Source organism: Grammomys surdaster, unplaced genomic scaffold (assembly GCF_004785775.1).
Source record: "Grammomys surdaster isolate TR1022 unplaced genomic scaffold, NIH_TR_1.0 66, whole genome shotgun sequence".
Taxonomy (NCBI): Eukaryota; Metazoa; Chordata; class Mammalia; order Rodentia; family Muridae; genus Grammomys; species Grammomys surdaster.
The window spans coordinates 7125476-7144195 of record NW_021604568.1 but is presented as its reverse complement, the minus strand read 5'-3'; the positions used below and the strand labels follow the sequence as shown (position 1 = coordinate 7144195).

The 18720-nt window shown below is 50.1% G+C and overlaps 1 protein-coding gene across 3 annotated transcripts in view; it reads left to right on the top strand.

Moving 5' to 3' along the window:
* Positions 1–18720, top strand: part of Sh3pxd2a (SH3 and PX domains 2A) — a 200814-nt gene that overhangs the window by 35370 nt on the left and 146724 nt on the right. For all 3 annotated transcript variants that reach the window (XM_028772972.1, XM_028772977.1, XM_028772963.1), the window contains exon 2: positions 7059–7139. In XM_028772972.1, the coding sequence (XP_028628805.1) occupies positions 7059–7139 (81 nt within the window). The remainder of the gene's footprint in view (positions 1–7058; positions 7140–18720) is intronic.

Below are 18720 nucleotides of genomic sequence, written 5' to 3'. Positions count from 1 at the left end.
CTCTCTCTCTCTCTCACACACACACACACACACACACACACACACACGTGTCTTGAAAGTAGAAGGAAAACTTCCTAGGAGAAATAACTAACAGAAGGATTTGGAGACATGGAGAAGGGAGTGTGCTCAAAATACAATAAATATACTTGTGTGAAAGAAATTTAAAGTAAATATATAGGATTTTTTTAAGTCTCTTTTTTTTTTCAGGACTGGAGATGTAGCTCAGTGGTGGAAATAGCCTAGCATGCACAAGGCCCTGGGTTCAGTTCCCAGCACTGCGAAAGTAAATAATGAATGGATAAAATTGCTCTCTTTTTCCCAGAAATGGGTGGTACTCGTGGGCTTTGAAGTAGAAGTTGGATGTGGCTCTGGTTCTCAAGCGTTTCTGGGGTGGCTTCTGCAGGATTCACTGTGATACCTCATGGGCTGGAAAGGGGCTATGGGTTGGTCACTCATCACCCTGTGGTCACCCTGTAGGTGTGCATGCTGGAGTGGAGATCTCCCTCTAGATCACCTTTTAAGTGGTGGCTCTTTCCCAAGTCTTCACTGTCACCTAGAACAAATGCCACCTAGAGGAGGCATTAGGATTTTACCAGGGTCTCCTCTGAGGGTGCTCAATATTTTCAGGCTAAGCTAAAAATGTGAGAGTCGGAAGTGTGGCTCACTTGATAGTGTGTTTATTATGAGGTGTGCACAAAGCCCTGAGTTTGATCCCCAGCATCATATAAACCGAGTATATAGTCAGGCATACTGTGGCAAGTATATGCTCGAGTATATAGTTGCAGGCAGTAGAGGCAAGGGGGTCAGTAGTTCAAGGTCATCTTTGGCTATTGCTAGTATGAGGCCAGATAGAACCCTATTCCCAACCTATCCAGCTCCCCTCCCCCCCAAAATTGAGCCAAGTAACACGGGCTATAACTGGTAAGGTTTGGATTGGCAAAGGCCCTTGTACCAAATCAGAAGGATTCATATTCTATCTCTTGCCTATTAAGAGTTTGGGTCTGGGGCTGGAGAACTCCCTCCAATATGTCTCTAGCTACACCTTGTTGCTACAAACCCTATTGAATGAACCAGTTGCTGTCTCAGGACCTAGTACGTTGAAGGCCAGGAGAGGGCAAGATAGATGGGGACACCAGAGAGGGGATGGGCTCACCCGTGTTAAACAGACAGATGCAACATGTGCCAAGCCATTAGCAATTAGCAAACAAGGGTGGATGTGATAGCCCATTGATGGTGGGTCACAAGCTGTCCAGACATGGACAGACTCATGGGGCCCATGGAACCCAGGTCAGATGGTAGCATTCTTGAGGGCTCCTTCTCTGGAACAATTAGTGGATGTGAAGAAGGGATTTTTAATACTAAGACCATCACTGACACCTTGAGAGTCGTCTGGAAGACAGTATCAGCCCAGGCTTTGGCGTAGCCTGGAATTACTACTGGGAATAGCACCACTGAAGCCTTCTGCCCAAGAGTGGTTTGAATTTAGAGGAGCAGCCTAGCTGGACTGGAGATCTACTGATCACTCCCTCTCCCAACCCTCCAAAGCAGATCTACAGATATGGGGCATTTAGAATGGAAGGGTAGGGCTTCATGTTGTCTTAGATGGCCATCAACTTGGGGAAGAACTTAGCATGGGCCCCTCCTCAACAAGAAACTAGTGCAATAGCCATGACCCCTTTTATTGGTTGCTGGATTGTGTTTGTTCTGGTTTCTAGGGCCATAATTTTGAACTCAATTAACCCAGAATGGTAGGTCTCTCTTCGTCCATAGACTCCAGAAGATCTGAAGTGATTCTGTGACCTCCCAGGCTCTAAAGCTGTAATAGCCCACTCCAGGAGCAATGTATCTCTTTGTTGTATGGCTACAGTCTCAAGGTGGAACATGTAGTTTGCAGACTATAATGTAGATTAGATTTCTTCCCTACTTGGCCCCTTGACTGGGCAACCATCAGGTAGTGAACACAACTTGCCCAGCTATGTGCGCCAGCCCTGGTTCTAGCCACCTGATGCAGAGCCGTGTGTGAGCAGGTTGGGGGCCACTGCAGTGGAGTTTCCATTTGGCCTGGGGCCAGGTCTGCCGGGCAAGAGGCCAGGGAAAAGAAAGCCTTCCTCAGTAAACTGCAGCCACCATGTGTACCACATAGGGGTGCACAGATCCCACCACAGTTACCAGCTTCTCGCTTCTCATCCTACTTCCTGTGGCAAAAGCAGCAACAGACACTAGTATTTCTCATGACACCCAAGCCAGTCTGGGGCCTTCTAGGCATGATTGGGCCCCTTCTTTGCAATCATGCATTGGGTCCATCCCAGATGCCGCCCTGGATGTCCCTCCAGAGATTGGGCTTCTTCCTTGGTACTCTAGAGCTGACCTGGAAGTGATTGCATCCAGGTCATGTAAGTTTACTGACCTACATTCAAGTTCGAAGGAGCTTGGTTGGTGTGGGGGTGTGGGGAGGCAGCAGAACCCACTGGGCAGACAAGTTCAGAGAGCTCAGATTTGGTCAGGTCGTGTGTATTCGACAGATAGCATGCCCTCGGAATGGGAGGTTGTCTGACGAGGTGCTGTGCTGACTGTCCATATGTGGTGTCCCTGCTGAGGGTTCTCACCCTATAGACGTGAGCTGCAGAGAAACATGATAGTCAGGATAGCCCACAGGAAGCTGGGTATGGCTACTGGTCTCTAAGGAGGTTTCCTAGTTGTCTACCATCTGCTTGAAGTGACTAGAGAGACCTTGAAATGGAATCCAGAAGAAAAGGAAACTCCACACAGGAAACATAAGCCCAAGTAACTGTGTTTGGAATCGGGGTGTTTAATTGAAGTCCAGCTGCTGGGTAATGTTATCTGGCAGCTCCTGAAACCAGAGGGGGGTTTATCTGTAGAGGTAAACAGAGCTGGCTTTCTCCAGTAACCTCTGCCCTCTCCACCTCAGACACCTGCTCTTTCTCCACAAACTATCTGCAAAGCAGGGCCAGGCAGAGCGTCTTTAAGAAGCTCTGGCCTTGGGGTGAGGGGCAGGAGTGTGCTGGGGCGAGGCTGGAATTCTTTGTGTTGCTCATCTGCAGTGATAATCTTTGCTATCTAAGGTTGGGAAGAAAACAGAGCAAGCGCCTTGTCACGATAGAGTCTGGAGTCTGTCTTCGGATCTCTGGTCTTATCTACAGGAGGAACTGTCTGCTTCCCAGGCTACCGACCTATGGCATGTCCCAGAAATTTGGGGAAACCTGAGGATGGGAGCCTGAGAGGTCTCACAGCCAATGAAGTGGGTGCTGAGAGCGAGATCCAGCTGGGGCTGGCACCAGAATTCTCTCCTCATTTGGCCATCCGCCACTTGACAAGTCACTGCCTTGAGCCCTAGATTCCACCTCTGCCAAAAAGGCAACCTCTTACCATGTGCCCTGTAACAACTAGCAGGCCTCCCTGTGTCTCCCAACCAGCAGGCTTCCAGCATCTCCTGGCTACCAGGACTGCCTGCATCTTTTCAGCAGCCGGGGCGGGAGCCTGTGATTTATTCTCCCTGGGAGGTGAAAGGGAAACCCGTAATTACCACATAGGAAGGAGCTTGGGTGTTAAGCCCCGGTTAAGTCGTTCCCCAGCTCCGCTTCACAGGCCCAAGAGAATGGTCCAGTTTAATGACCTGCAGGCAAGTCCACCCTGTTCTTTCTCTCTCTCCTAGTGGGCTTGGCCACTTGGGGACACCAGGCAGCACCTGGTGCAGGTACACATCTGTTTCCTGTGGAGCTGCCTGCAGCAAGGAGACATTCAGGTGGACAAGGGGCAGGGTGGTAAGGTGATTAAGATCCTGATGAAAACCCAGCTCCTCTTCCAGGGTAGCGGGGAGCTGCTGTGTCTGAGGGGTAGATTTTGCTGCCTGCCGGAACCCTGGTCTCTCTCTGATCCCCAGGTTCTGCCTTTGGTTGTTTGAGGGCTCTCAGTGTGGCTCTGACTCTTCTCTAGGCCAGCGGTTCTCAACCTTCCTGATGCTGTGACCCTTAAATACAGTTCCTCATGTTGTGGTGCCCTCCAACCATAAATTATTTGTTCCTGTTATGAATTGTATTGTAAATATCCGTGTTTTTCAATGATCTTAGGAATCCCCTGTGGAAGGGTCGTTGGACCCTCAGGTTGAGAGCCAGTGCTCTAGGCCCTTCCCTGCCCAGATGTTTGCAGACTTCTCTGTTATCTGAATGAAGCTTTAATTTAAAAGGTGTTTAGTTCCTATCATGTCATTTGTCTTAAATGTCTACAGACCTAAATTTACATATAGAGAACTAGACCTGTGGCTGTATTTTATTCTCTTCAAAATTAAAGTTTAATCACCATTGTAACAATAGGAGGGGGAGGACCTTAAATAGGGCACAGCCTTCCTGAACGGATTGATGTCCTTGTCATGGATCTGGCTTCGTGGTAAAAGGTTGAGTTTATCCTCCTTTCCTCTTCCTGTCTCTTGAACTCAGCCTTCTCTCTTGAGCCCAGGACGACTCTCCACAGCCGCCAACACCGTGCTCCTGGGCTGTCCAACCTCCAGAACCAAAGCAGCTCCTAGTGTTTATAATTTATCCTACCTCAGGCAGTGGTAGAAAACTGAATACCCAGTATGTCGAAGACACGGGAAAGGCTCAGGTTTGGTTCACATCTTCTGCATATTTTATTGGCTGTGTGACTTTACTTAGCATCTCTGCGCCTCTCCTTCCTCCTGTACCATACGGGGATAATTGAGAAGATTAAATGAGCTGATACATGTAGATACTTTATACCTTACCGGCATATGCTACCGTTTAGATACCTAAATGATTTTGTATGAGATAAATGCTTGCATAAGGCATACAACAGTGCACGAGCACACACACCTATCTGTACGCGTGTCCATATACTTATGTGTGTTCATTGTTTTCTCGCTCAGGGTCTCATGTAGCTGAGGCTTGTCTTGAACTCACTTTATAGTTGAGGATGACCTTGAACTCTTAATTCTTCTGCCTCCACCTCCCAAATATTGGAATTATAGGTACCTACCACCGTGCCTGGCTTTAAAAATATTATTATTATTTTCACTGCTGAGACTACAGCCCAAGGCCTTAAATATGCTGGATAAATGTGTAACCACTAAGCTATATATAGTCAACTCATATTTAGTACAATAATCCAGTAGTTTGTTCTGAGCTCATGTGGAGCAGGGCTGGCCTTTAACTTAATGTTTTTTCCTTATCAGGACCTCTGCTCATTGGTACTCCATCTCTAGGTGGTGATATCTACCTAGAGATATCTAGGTGATATCTAATTTCCTAGCTTTAGGGCCTTCTCCGTCTTTCAGAGTATTCTCCACACCATGAAGGCAACTGTCCGCATTACTTTTCTATTGCTGTGATAGGCCACCATGACCAAGGCACCTTGTAAAAGAAAACATTTAATTGGTCATACAGTTCCAGAGTGTTGGGGTCTACAATGGTGAAGCAAAGGCATACAGTGGCCAGAGCAGCTGCTGAGAGATCACGTCTTGATCCACAACCACAAGGCAGAAAGTGAGGCACTGGGAATGGTGTGTGTGTGAGTCACACTCCTCCTCTAACAAGGACACACCCCCTGCTCCTTCCCAAACAGTTCCACCAACTGGGGACCAGAACATTCAGACATACGAGCCTATGGGGACCATTCTCATTAGAACCACCACACTGACTCTGTGACTTAGCATGGAAAGGGAGGCAGAAGAGTATTCTTCATAAAGCAACAGGCCTCCTCCACGCTTTTGTGTGCAAGCTCTGCTCTCCTGCTGGGGAGTTGCACCAGTCTGTCCACAGTGCCTAAATGAGTCTCTCTTTTGAAGTTTCTCCTCCATGTATCCCAGGCCCTGGCTTCTCTGACTCTGAGGTTTTCACTAGAAGGACCTGAATTCCTACAGAGCCTGAGTAATTCTGTTGGACTTGCAGATATGGGAACCTTTACTGGGGAGACTTTTCGTCTCTCCGGAGGTCACCTCCCTTGTGTCCCATCTGTGCCGGGGAGGGCAGCAGAATAGTCCATGGCTGTGGGTATGTATGTGCAGTCTTCAGAAGTTTAGACTTCGTCCAGGGCTGTAGAATCGAAACAAGATACACTGTGTGGACAAGGAGCATTCTCTCCTTTCTCAGAGACCTCCTGAGCTAGGTGGCCTTCCATGGAGGCCTGGGCTGTAGCTCTGTGTAGTCTACCAGGGGACAGCCTAGACTTAGTGTCCTTGCCTTGTAAGGCACCCAAGGAAAAGCTTGTAGATCTTCTGTGTGTGCACTCCAACTCTCCTGTGAAATTGCTTCTTACACCCGATCTGCCGGCTTCCTTGGTCAGTGTTACAAGTCTTTCTGTGTGCATGCTCTGTGAAGGGCAGTGAGCCTGGGTGTTAGGAGGCGGGCTGTGCGGAGGCTGAGTTGAGCCACACATCTCTGGTCTGCCCAGGTCTGTCCATTTGGAATTTTAAAGCATGAGGCTCATGGACCTGCAATTTGGGAGGAGCCTTCATAGAGTCTCATTCACTCTGAAGTTCGAGAACCAGTGGGGAAAAAAAGTGGGGGGGGGGAGACAAGGAATCCATATGATGTAACCATAGGGCGCACGTGCACACGTGTGTGCATGTGCATCTGTCTGTCTGTCTGCCCTTTACTTTTTGGTTCAATCAGGGGTGAGGAATCTTAACCACACACTCCTACCACCAGCAAGTCTACCATTCTTTTCCCATCATGGTAGAGTGCACCCTTAAACCATGAGTCAAAATAAACCTTATTTCCTTATGCTCCCCAAAATGTAATGACCTCAATTTTATGTTTATTATCCATTAATGACACTTAACCTTTTTGTTTTAACCCTATATTAAGAGAATCTTCTTATCATTTCAGTGAATGCTTCATCACATACGTGGAGTGTGTGTGTGTGTTGACATTCATTGTAGAGTCCACAGGCTTCCTGACAGTGAGCCAGGTCCTGGTGACAAATGAGGGAGACAATGGTCTTGGCTGTGACACTCCTACAGTAACATTAAACAGGGCCTGGAGCCCTGTCCTGGTCACTCCTCACCTGTCCCTCTTCTCCCACAGGTATACATTATCAACGTGACCTGGTCCGATTCCACCTCCCAGACCATCTACCGGAGGTACAGCAAGTTCTTTGACCTGCAGGTGAGTTAGCAAGAGCCAGCTGGCGGCTTGAGTCTCTGATGGGCTCCTCGTCCATGTCCACATCCTACTGGAAGGCCCTGGGCTGAGCTGAGGGCCAGAATCCAGTCTGGCACAGAAGGGCAGATGCGGGGATCCCTACCGAGCAGCTGAGCAGCCGAGCAGCCGGGCTTGTTACTGTCTTGACTGCTGTGTGCAGACACTTGAGGCCTTGTCCCTTTCCATCATGGCCCTTCACAGTTCTGCTTTGTCATCCTCCCTTGGCATTGGATGGAAACCATGGGGAGGCAAGAAGGCAGTTGTGGGCGCTGAGTGCCGGGGCAGACATCTCTATAAACATCCATGATGAGCCACCACAAGCCACCACATCATTGCTAGTAAAGAAAAGCAAACACACAGAGAAGACCAAAGCTAAATAAGCAATTTATAGAACTCCATGCTGGGCATACCACCGGGTCTGCCTGTCTACCCAAACAAGGGGCCTGCCACCCAGTTCGTACATGTGGCATGTACATGTTCGTAACCGTGTATCTCTACCTCACATGGGCATGTTTCTTCAGCAAGACGGTAGCATATAGCCACACTGTACTATCAAATGCACCCCTTTGATGCTGGCTGATGAGTTTTAGGGTCTTTTGGTGACAAATGAGTATTTTATGTTCACACTGGGCTTAGACAGTAGTACTTGAGAAGTTCATGCAGTGACCAGATGGTGAGAACCACACTGGGGTGGTGGGGCTTCCACAAAGCCCACACTAGGGTCAGCTGTCCCTGCCTGGTCTCTGCTTTTCTCCAGGAATGTCCTTGGCCATTGTTAATTCACACACCGATGAGCTAAAGCCGTCGTAGCTCTTGATTTTTACATATCTGTGGCTCCCAGCGTCATAGACACTGATTATCTCTTCTTTCCAAGTTGATAAATCCCTAGGAAGACTTTGGTCAGATACCTTCTTTGGCCCAATCAGAATGCCCAGAGGTGGAGAGGTTCTTGGAGTGTAGCCGTGAGCCCTGGCGGGGTGAACGGGGGTGTCACTCTTGCGCATCAGAAGCAGGTACTGGGGTATTATTGTGAATGGCAGCACCCTTCCTGTATGTGGAGGGGAAAGCCGAGACAGTGGGGATTCTTCCTTAGAATGTGAGTGTGATTTAGAGCCACAAAAACACAGAGAAGAGGCATTCGTTCCTAACCCTACAACCAGCAGCCAGTCCTTCAGCCCCTTAGCAATGGGCTGTCCTGGAGAGGGAGGTGCAGGCCTATGTGTTTGTGCATCGATATCTGCTTTCACTTCATGACCCTTCTCACTGTGAGACAAACCTTTTGAAGAGCCAGCTTCTCAGATTATGGATCCTTCTGGTTCAACGACATGGGCTTGAATTTGTCACTGCGTGTGGGAATGGAAGCACTCATGACTCCTGCCTGCTGCTTCTGCCCCTCTCAGCCCTGCCCAGTCTCCTAGGTCTTTCCAGGATAAACTGGTGGGCTTTGCCTGCACCCCATCAATGGGTACAGTGTGTGGGGACAGGAAATGATAATGCAGCTGGGCAGAGTCTGGACCCTGAAAGGACTCATTGATCAGCTGGAAGGAGTCTAGAAGCCTGGGGAAACTCCCAAATCAGAATTTCTATTCTGGTTCCACCCCCTCCCAAGTTATAGAATCACACAAGAAAGGAATGCTGCCCCTCCACCCGCCACCCCTGCCCGAGGACTCTCTGTCTCCTATCACTGTTGGAAGAGGAGACACAAGCATGGAGCAGCTGTGACGTGCTGGCCCTGGCCCTGGAACGACGACGCTTGTGGCCAGGCTTGTCTGAGTGGGTTATCCTCTGACCCTATGCATACAAGTTCCACACCTATGGGTTCAGTTACTTCCAGATCAGAGATTTTATTTATCTGTGGTGAGGCATGCGTGTGCCACATGTAGAGGGTAGAGGACCACCTGAGAGAGTTAGTCGTCTCTGTCCACTGTGTGGGACCCAGGGATCAAACTCAAGTCATCAGGCTTGGCAGCAAGCACCTTTACCTGATGAACCATCTCTCTGGCCCCAAATGTACTTTTAAGTCAGGCATAGTAACACATATTTATGATCCCAGCACTTGTGAGGTAGAGGTGGGAGGATAAGGAGTTCAAGGCCATCCTCAGGTAGAGAGCAGCCTGGGCTACTTGAACCCCCCCCCCTTTTTTTAAGAAGGCACTGATTTTTCCCTTCCATTCTGAATGTGTACAGCTTCTTTTCTTTGCCGTTGTTCCACAGTGCAGTGTAGCAGCCACTTAAGTAAGATGTGTTCCGAAGGCGTCCCTTTTCATCTTGTAGCATCCACTCATATACTCTGGCTTTCTCAGTCACTGGGTTGCTGGCCTGACAAGATGACTTAGCAGGCAAAGGTAACCTCCATGCTGGATGGCTTATCCATGATGGATGGCTCGCTTCTATCTCCGGCAGCCATCCAATGAGCATCAAGCATCAACTTGGAACAGCTGTCCAGAGCCCCTCAGAAAGCCAAGGTAGATTCCAGAGAAGGCTTCAAGAGCACTTTAGAGGTCAAGGTGGAGAAGCAGGGTCTTGCTTCTTCTATAAATAGCTTACAACTCAGCCTTCTATGAGCAGGGGAGGGACCTACCCACAGGGAGCTGGTCAGGTTATGGTCTCATGCCCAAGTTTGTTTGGTTATAAAGGATCTGCCTGGAGATGCCCTTAAGCTAAGCAGGGGGCAGACAAATGGCCACACATGCCCCTTTAAGTCAACCTCCGGTTCCCCATACCTGTCCCGTGATCTAGCCCCACCAAAGAAGGACAGGGAGGCTCCCGGGCCTGGCTCCATGGATGACTGTTTCATAACCTGGCCTGCCAGCCACTGGGCTGCAGTGATTTCTCTGCAAACATTGGCTCATGTGCTGTTGGCCCCAGAGAGGGACCCCTGGCAGTGAGTGCAACTGGGTCAATATTTGGTCAGAGCCAGGAAAGGCCCTTAATCTTCCCCCGCACCACTTGGAGACAGCCGGAGAGCCGGAGAGCCGCTTGAGGCTACTTACTTGCTCTAAGGGCTTCAGCTGTTTGGAAGAGCTTTTATCTCTCTTCCTTATTCAGCTCTCCTGCACTTTCCACCCACGTACGCACGCACGCAGCGTGGCCACACTCAGTTCCCAGCCCTTGAATAGCCTGGTTAATGATGGCTGAACAAAGCTATAATCCCTGAACCATTAATATTCAGCCCTGGAGTGATGTGCTGTGCATGTTTATTTGTATGTATGTGTATGAATGCACATGTGTGTGCAGGCCAGAGGCTGACACTGTGTGTCTTCTTCTGTGCCTCTTCATCTTGTTTATTTTGAGACAAGGTCTCTAACTGCACCTGGGTCTTGATGATTCTGCTATATTGGTTGGCCAACATAGTAGGACACTGAATCTAGATGAGAGGTAGCCATGCACGTGTGCGTGCGTGTGTGCGTGCGTGGGTTAGAGAACAACATGTGGGACTCAGTTCTCTTCTCCTCTCCTATAGATTCCAGGGTTCTTGCTCAGGTTGTCAGGCTTGGCCTGGTGCCTGCTAAAGGGTCTCACCCACTGATACATAACTATTTTAAAAGTTCTAGAAGGAAGTACTCCAGATTGGTGACCGTTACATCTAGATGGATATTAGATTGATTGGGATCGATGGAAAAGAGACTTAGTCAAATAGGGAACTTCAAACTCATCTGTGAAAAACAGAATAGTGAATAAAGAGAAGTCTGGGGAGAAGTAGGAAAGTGGGAAATCTAAAATAAAAAATGTCTCTTGCAGTTGTTACTGTAACAGAAAACAGCAGGCTTGGTAAAATTGTATCAAGAATGCATTCATATAAGAGAAAGAAAGTGAAAATAATAATTTGAGTTACATTACCTCATCCTTCCTGGACCTTCATTCTAGATCATTCCTGCGGAATGTAACTGCTTAGCTCTCATTGTAACAACCCCAGGGACCTATCCAGATTATCTTGTCAAACTGGAATCTTGTATTCAGATACTACTTACAACCCATGAGCCAAGCACTGGAAGAGGAAGCCCGCTGGTAGTGGTGCTCTGGTCCTGATAAAGTGGTAGTGACCCAGGTAGGGGCACAGTGGTTAGAAGGAGCAGCATCCAGGACTGAGATGACTGGGTTCCAAAAGCCAAGCTCCAGCCAGCCTCACTGTTGACAAACCCTCTGATGAGCTCTTTAACCTCCCTGTCCCCATTTCCTTATCTTAAAGGGAAGTCATTATAAAGGCCCCTCTCCTAGGATAATAGAAAGGACGAAATGATAGATTCCATGTGAAGAAAGCCGTTAGAGAAGGGAGGGTAAGCTTCTTAGGGAGGAAGGCAGAAGCTTCATGAGGTCAGAAACTTAACTCTAGGAGGAAGTAGCCAGGGATCCCCACCCCAACTGGAGACACAGGCTCCTTCCTGTGTCCCTTGTTGCAGACTTCACTCTGGCCAGACAATGTGTGGTCTGCTCTTTGGCTGGAGGGGCAGATGGCAGTGTGAGGATTTCCCTTAAAGAAATAAACACTTTTCATCTCCACAGTTTAATTACCAACCTGCTTCCTCTCAGCCACGCTGTTAGGAAAACGCTAGGTTTTGTTTTTTTTTATTTGTTTCTGTTTTTGTTTATTTTTAAGCATTTATTGGTCCACAGTTTTTCCTTACCCTTGTTGGTCATAGAACATGGAAGGATTCCCAGGAAGCTCTAGAGGACTCCATTGGTCCCTGGTAATTCCATTCCCACTGGGAGCTGGCTTCAGGCCCTTTCCTGTGCCTCTGGGGCTCTAAGTGAACTCCAGCCTATCTCTTTCCCCTGGCAGGTCCTGCCTGAGGGAGGGTGTGCCAGGGCAGGGGGATGGCTGTGTAGGGATGAGAGGAGAGGCCCTGGGTGAAATGGTCCAGTAGGTCAGCTCAGGGTGGGAAACCTTGCTGCTAACTTTTTGCTTTTGAGTTACCTTGTAGTTGGGTCCACTGGAAGTCTTTGGAGCCGGGTGGTGAGGGATGGTGGGGTGGGGAGGAGCTGAGTCCCCCTCTCTCCCATCTCAGGAACATGAGGCTTGCCAGTTCCTGAGCAGGTGCTGAACCCTGTGCGTTTAGGAACACCCTTCAACAGCTGGGGCTTCTCAGATCCAGAGGGGCTCAGAACCATTCTGACTTAGAACACACAGAAAGGGTGGGGCAGGAGGGGACAGTGTTGGAGCCGGTTCTTACACATCTGCGAGAAAAGGGAAACAAGACCCAGATGTTGGCTGAGGTTTGAGAACCGTGTTCAGAGTCCTGCTCTCAGGAGAACATTCTAGCTAGGCTTTTCGGGTGCTCTGAAGCAGCCGAGTTGTACGGGTGTTCCTGCACCTACGCTCCTCAGTAGAAACCAGTGAGCTCTTCTTTGGGGGTGGGAACATTGGATCTAGGCACCCACCTCTTGGGTGCCGGACCTAGCAGATGTCAGATACAATCACAGGACCTCTCCAGTGTGCTCTAGGAAATCTGAAGCCTTTTCCGCCTTTGTTGCTTCCTTAACTCTTCATGGGGTCAGGCTGGACTTACTAACCCACACTCAGGAAGTTCTTCCTTAGACAGGAAAATCATGACAGAAGTTATGGTGTCTTTTGTCTCCTTGTATCAGCACAGACTGCTCATTGGGTCTAAACTTCTAGGGGACGTCTTCTGAGTAAGGACATGGGGGGAGGGGTGCTGCCTACACCCCAAGTCCTGCAAAGGTGCTGAGAATGTGTCTCAGCTGGAGAAATTATTTACGTGTGACTATCACACTATGAAAGGTACGTGCTTTCCGTAAAACTGGCGCTAATATTCTCACAATGAAAAAAAACTACTGTTCACTGTGAAATGGGTAGAATTGTCTTAAAGTTAGAGGCCTTTAGAGTCAACAAAAAGGTGATTAGTATCTGTTCAAGTTACCTTGTCCTAACTTGCCCACAACAGACAACATTCATTGATTGCACATTGTCCCTTACCAAGTCTGTGACAGACATTGTTAATTGATTATGAGTTTATATGCTTCTCAGAATCTCTAAAAGAACAAAACCGGGTGTAGGACGTCACTCCCGATCATTTAGTCAGCGACCTTTGAGGTGAAGCTGACTGTCTGCCTTCTGATTTGTCTCCATCTTCTTATTTGATAAATGAGTAAATTAGACCCCAAGTCTAATTTTAGTGTTGTCCAAAAACTGTAGCACCAGGGGCCTGGGGAGGTGGCCCAGTGATCAAAGAGCTTGCAAAGCCGAAGGCCACTGTTCGATACCCGGATACCCCTGCCAGCTAGTGTGGCTGCTCTCCTGTAATTCCAGCTTTGGGAAGCAGAGACGGGATCACCAGAGCAAGCGCTAGCAAGACTAGCCATATCAGCTAATCCCTCTGAGACCCTGCCTCACTGAATGAAATGGAAGAACTATTAGGGATGATCCCCCAATCAACCTCAGGTGACCACATGTATCCACATCCACATGTATTTTTACCTACACACATGTGTAATATGTATTCACACATGTTAAAAATGGAGAAAAAGAAAACAACAACAACAACAACAAAACCTTTCCCAAATCATGGCATCAACAAGTCATTAAAGGCATGCAGTGCCCCATCCCCTCTGCCCACCCCCTGGTCCCACCTCATCCCTCCACTCCCGAAGCTTCTAGTTCATTCCAGTTGGGATCTATCTAATTTTGGTGAGGGGGGCAGGAACTCTTGATGGCCTCATCATCATGCTGGGAATGCTGCTGTGGGGGGTAGGGCGGTTGGGATCCCACTCGACTGTGCCACAAGCAGAACTCTCAGAGGCTTCTGGAAAAGCCTTCCCAAGCAGTCTCTCCTTGGGCTCTGGTGCCCTCAGCACAGACCACCTCCCTCTTACTGAACAGCAAACCCAAGCTCCACCAGGGACCAAGTCTGCGTGAGTCAGCGCACACCACCTGTGCCTGCTTGGAGCAGCACACCTTGTTTAGCTGGTGTAAGGTGTCGTGCTGGGGTGTGTTTGGGTGTTGTGCTCAGGGAGGCCTTGGAATGCAGTTGCCGCCCCATGCACCTCCCTCCTTGGTCCCAGGCTCAAAGGCTTGGCCTAGAAAATTCACTTTGTCTTCACTGAGCACCCCGTGCACCCCTCTTTGGAGGGAAGCTGGTGAAGAAGTGTGTAGGGAGGTGGTGTACCACTCCAGGCTGGAGGATGAAGGGAAGGAAGCTCTTTGGTGGTCAGGTGAGGAGTGTGTGAGTGTGTGGTGTGTCTGTGAATGTGTGTGTGAAGGTGAGTGTGTGAGTGTGTGGTGTGTCTGTGAATGTGTGTGTGAAGGTGAGTGTGTGAGTGTGTGAGCGTGTGTGTGTGTGTGTGTGTGTGTGATCAGATCATAATTTTCCTGGCAGATGGAATTTCATGTCTGTCCTGGTACCTCCTGAGGCCCTCAGGGAAGAGTCAGGCTGCCAGCTCTGGTTTAAGGGGGAGCTTCAGGCAGTGGAGGAAGGTCCTAGTAGGGTAGAGTGAGCGTTGCCTTGGTGACGAGGCTCACTGTGGCGCACCCCCATGGGCCTGTGTGCTGGAGCATCTCATCCATGCAGGCGCTCCCTATTGGAGGGCCAGAGGTCTCGACATCCTGTTCTTACTAGCTCCAGACAGGGCAACGGTTAGTTTTGCCTTTGACTCTGATGGAACTTTACACAGTGGGCAGCTAGGACAAGGGACGACAACCTGAGTTGTGGGCCTCTAGCGGGAGAGACAGTTCGTCCTTTGGGGAGCTATGAACTGCGTCACCTGTACTTCTCAGCAACCAGCCTCCAGGGCCCGAGCCCCTGGACCTGAGGGATGCTTGTTCAGGTGAGACTGTGGCAGGAGTTACTGAAGAACTCAGCTGTTCCTGTTAGAGCTGGAGTCAGGGAAAGGGATTCAGCTCCCTGTGGACCTCCTACTGTTGGAGAACCGCTGGCTCTCAAAGGGCTTGTAGGATTCCTGGTGTCAAATTCCTGTTGTCCTGAATTGGGTGACAGAAGCTCAGCCAGGGTCAGATTCACTTGGGTTTGGGCGTTGGTCCCACCTCTTACTGCTGATCCGTCTCTAGGCCATTGCTTCACCTCTAGAACACTGCACGACTGTATCTGCATTGGTGGTCTTTGCAGAACCTGCCTCTGTGGCTGTGAAATACTTGAAGGGACAGAGCACAAGGAGACCCTCCTCACCGAGCCCGGAGCTGCCAGGGAGCATTACTGTTATAGGACTGTGGGTATAGATTCTCTGGAGGAGAATGCAGGGGCCCCAAGTGTCTGCAAGTGTCTGCCCACCTGGACTCGGGGAACAGTTTCCAGCTATGAAAGCGTATTGGGCATTTCTGGTGACTCAATGAGTGAGTATTCCTAGGTTGGCTAGGGGACAGCTTTCAAGGCAGCCAGGGCTTGGCTCTGTCTGCTAATTAGGGAGCCTTCATCTGTTGCCTGGCAGAACAGAGTGGCCAGTTCTGCCTTGCTGGAATGCTGGAGGATGGGGGAAGTGGCTAGGCACTGGTGGGGGATGGGGTAGGCTAAATGGATGACATTTAGATTTACAAAATAAAACTGAAAAAAAAGGAAAACTCCAACAGGAAGCGTGTGGCTGGTGTCTGGGCCGGCAGAGAGATGCTTGCAGAGGTGGCTCTGTGTGTGACAAGCTGGCCATTCTTCCCACTGTGTCTCCCAAGGGCACCTCTGTGAAGGCCAGCCTGTCTCCCTCCCCAGTGAGACAGGCGTCTTTTGTCTTCGGTTTCCTAGTGCCTCACTTCTCAGCTTGGAGCCACAGGAGGAGGACTCCCTAGTGTACAAGTGGAGAGAACCCTCGGGCATGCTCCCCGTGCCTGCTGGCTGTGCCCACTCCTTTCTCCATCAGGGACGTTCAGTGGAGTTGCGACCAAAGCAGAGGGTCTGGGTAGAGGCCCCAGTTCTAAGAGTCCTGTGCGGGAGGACTCAGATCCATACCTCCCATCTTCTGCGTCATCGGTTTTTAGTGCATTCTGGGAAAGGACTATGGCTTCAGAGGGCCCTTCTTTCTCTCCTGGGGGAGAATGACTGCTTACTGCCACCTCTGGACCATGCTATATCTGGGCCCCTGGGAATGCAGCGAGCTAATAGTGACCTCTCCTACGTCTCCCTATTCTGGCCTGATGGGATCACCTTCCTGTTCCAGTGACTGCCATCTTCCCAGTTTACCTGCTTCTCTAGGGCCATGCTTGTCCTGCAGCTAATTTAATTAAAAAAAAAAATCAAGAGTAGACATTTCCCCAGTAAACAGAGTGGCTCTTGCAGGGTCAAGCTGGACCCCAAATTCCCACAGCCGTCTGCGTTGGGTGACTTCAGGAGCAGGTTTTCAGGTTTTACCTCTGTCGGTGAGTAGAAGCTCTCTCTAGGCCCGGCTGCTGCTATCACCTGGAGGATGGGGAAGGATGAGCACCCGAGGGTATTTGCGGAGGACTAGCTAGGGGCACATCATTGTGTCTGGATCAGGCCAGAGTGGAGACAGCTGTCTGTCTGTCACCTGTTGCCTGGCCTGGAGGCAGATGATGTGTCCAGATGGATGCTGCAGTTGGATAAACTTTTCTAAGTCATACTTGTCCATCTGTGGTCCCATGCTCCTAACCCAGCTGTTGCCTAAACCTTTCCCCACACCCTCCCCTCTTCCAGCCCTTCTTCCTCCTCTTCCTCTTCCTCCTCCTCCTCTTCCTCCTCCTCCTCCTCCTCTTCCTCCTCTTCTCATTCCTTCTCCCCTTCCTCTCAGTCCTTGCATCATCTCTCTCCCAGAGGAGCCTCTGGTTTCTCCAGGCCACAGCCTTCTTCCCAGGTCTCCCCAGCATTCGAGAAACATCCCCATACTATAGTCAGCGTTTTTGATGGCAAATCTCCAATCTCTTCTAGAGCTACATAGTGGTGAGACCCTGCTGCAGAGCCCTGTTTCAGCCCTGTAGAACATGCCAGGCCCCAGTGGGCCTCTTGCCTAGAGCTAACACATGTAACGTTTTGCTGAGTTGTTGAGAAGTATCTGTAGATGGAATATTAGATTGCCTTCCTCCCGCCTTGGGTGGAGAACAGTGCTGGGAGGTTCTACCGAGCAGATAGTCCAGCAAGTGGGACCAGGGGAGAGTCTGAGGATCACAACCCAGAGAGGAGGCCGAGCTCAGAGGCTCTTGGGGAGCAGAAGTGCAGAAACAGGCCTGCCTGGGGCGTGCTGGGAGGTGTTCTGGGCCCCCTACTGTTGTGGCCACCAGAGTCTGGATCCCAGTCAGGCCTGCTGACAGGTGCCAGAGGTCTCGCTGCCCCCGTGATGATCTCCTCTTGTACTTCTTCCTTCTGTACGTCACTCTTGGTGGACAGATACTCCTACCTCTGGGTCAGCCAGAAGGCAGGGCAGCTACTGGAGGGGTGACCTCTAGCTAGCCTGCAGGGTGGGCTGGAAGGCACCCAGATGTTCAGGGACATTTTCCCTGTGGTGTTTCCTGGTTCCTTGGCAGAAGGACTTTTCCCTCCAGGGAAGCCTCTGAGTGGGCCCAGCTAGGAAGGTGGCCAGGCCCAGCTCACTGCCTGGGCTGCTTCACACAGCATCCCTGGGCAATTCCACCCAACTTTTATTTTCTCTCTGGGATTTCTCTTTTCCCATCTGAGTTCCATCTTTCCCCAACTTCCCCCAGCCCCTACCCAATGTGGACAGACTGCCTGAAGGAGATTCTAGAGGGAAATGACAGGAGACTCCTGTGGACCAGAGATCGGCCTTAGTATGCAGAGAGGTCATCAGATGCAGGATCAGTACAGCTGTGAAGCCATCAGACCAGCTTGTAGGAGCCCCTGAGGAATGGCAAGAGATTCAAGGCCAGTTGGGGACCACACAGACCAGGCAGAAACCAAAGCCCCCAACACAAAGAAAGCTGGCTCTTCCTTTCAGACCACCCTCAGAAAAAGATGGAGTTCTGACCGCTCTGTGCCCACTCGGGCAGCTGAGACACCTCCTTCGCCTCTCGGTTTCTTTATGTCAGACTCCCTGCCAACCACACTGCTCCTTCTCAGAGTGACAGAGGCCATGTCAGACCATGGCCCTATGTGTAACCATCCTGAGAGAGCTGCTGTCTTTTCAGAATGAACTCTAAACTCCTGCCCCCACCTCAAGTGCCCTTGTTCATGTGCCCTTTCAAACTAATCTTGTTTCCTTTATAGCCCCCAACTCCCGTGCATACTCACTTGGACACACACACACACAGCCATTGCCCAGACATGAGCCCACCTCTTTCTCAGAACCTTCACCCCTGTCCCCGATGTTCTCTCTCCTCCAACCCCTTTCCCCAGATCTTTAACCGTGGATCCCTGAGCACTCAGGCCTCGGGTCCTATAGCCTGTCAGTGGGACCTCCTTTGACCACCTCTGCCTTCCTTGTCTTCAAATAACGTGTCTCAGCCTGCCGTCCTGTCAGCCATTTGTTTACTCTGACTTTCCCCACAATGTGGGAGGAGCTTCAGGAGAAGAACTAGCTAGATAGAACTGCTTCAGCTGGGAAATCCTTGTCAGGGACTTCTAGAGAGCCCGTGTGTGTGTGTGTGTGTGTGTGTGTGTGTGTGTGTGTGTGTGTGTGT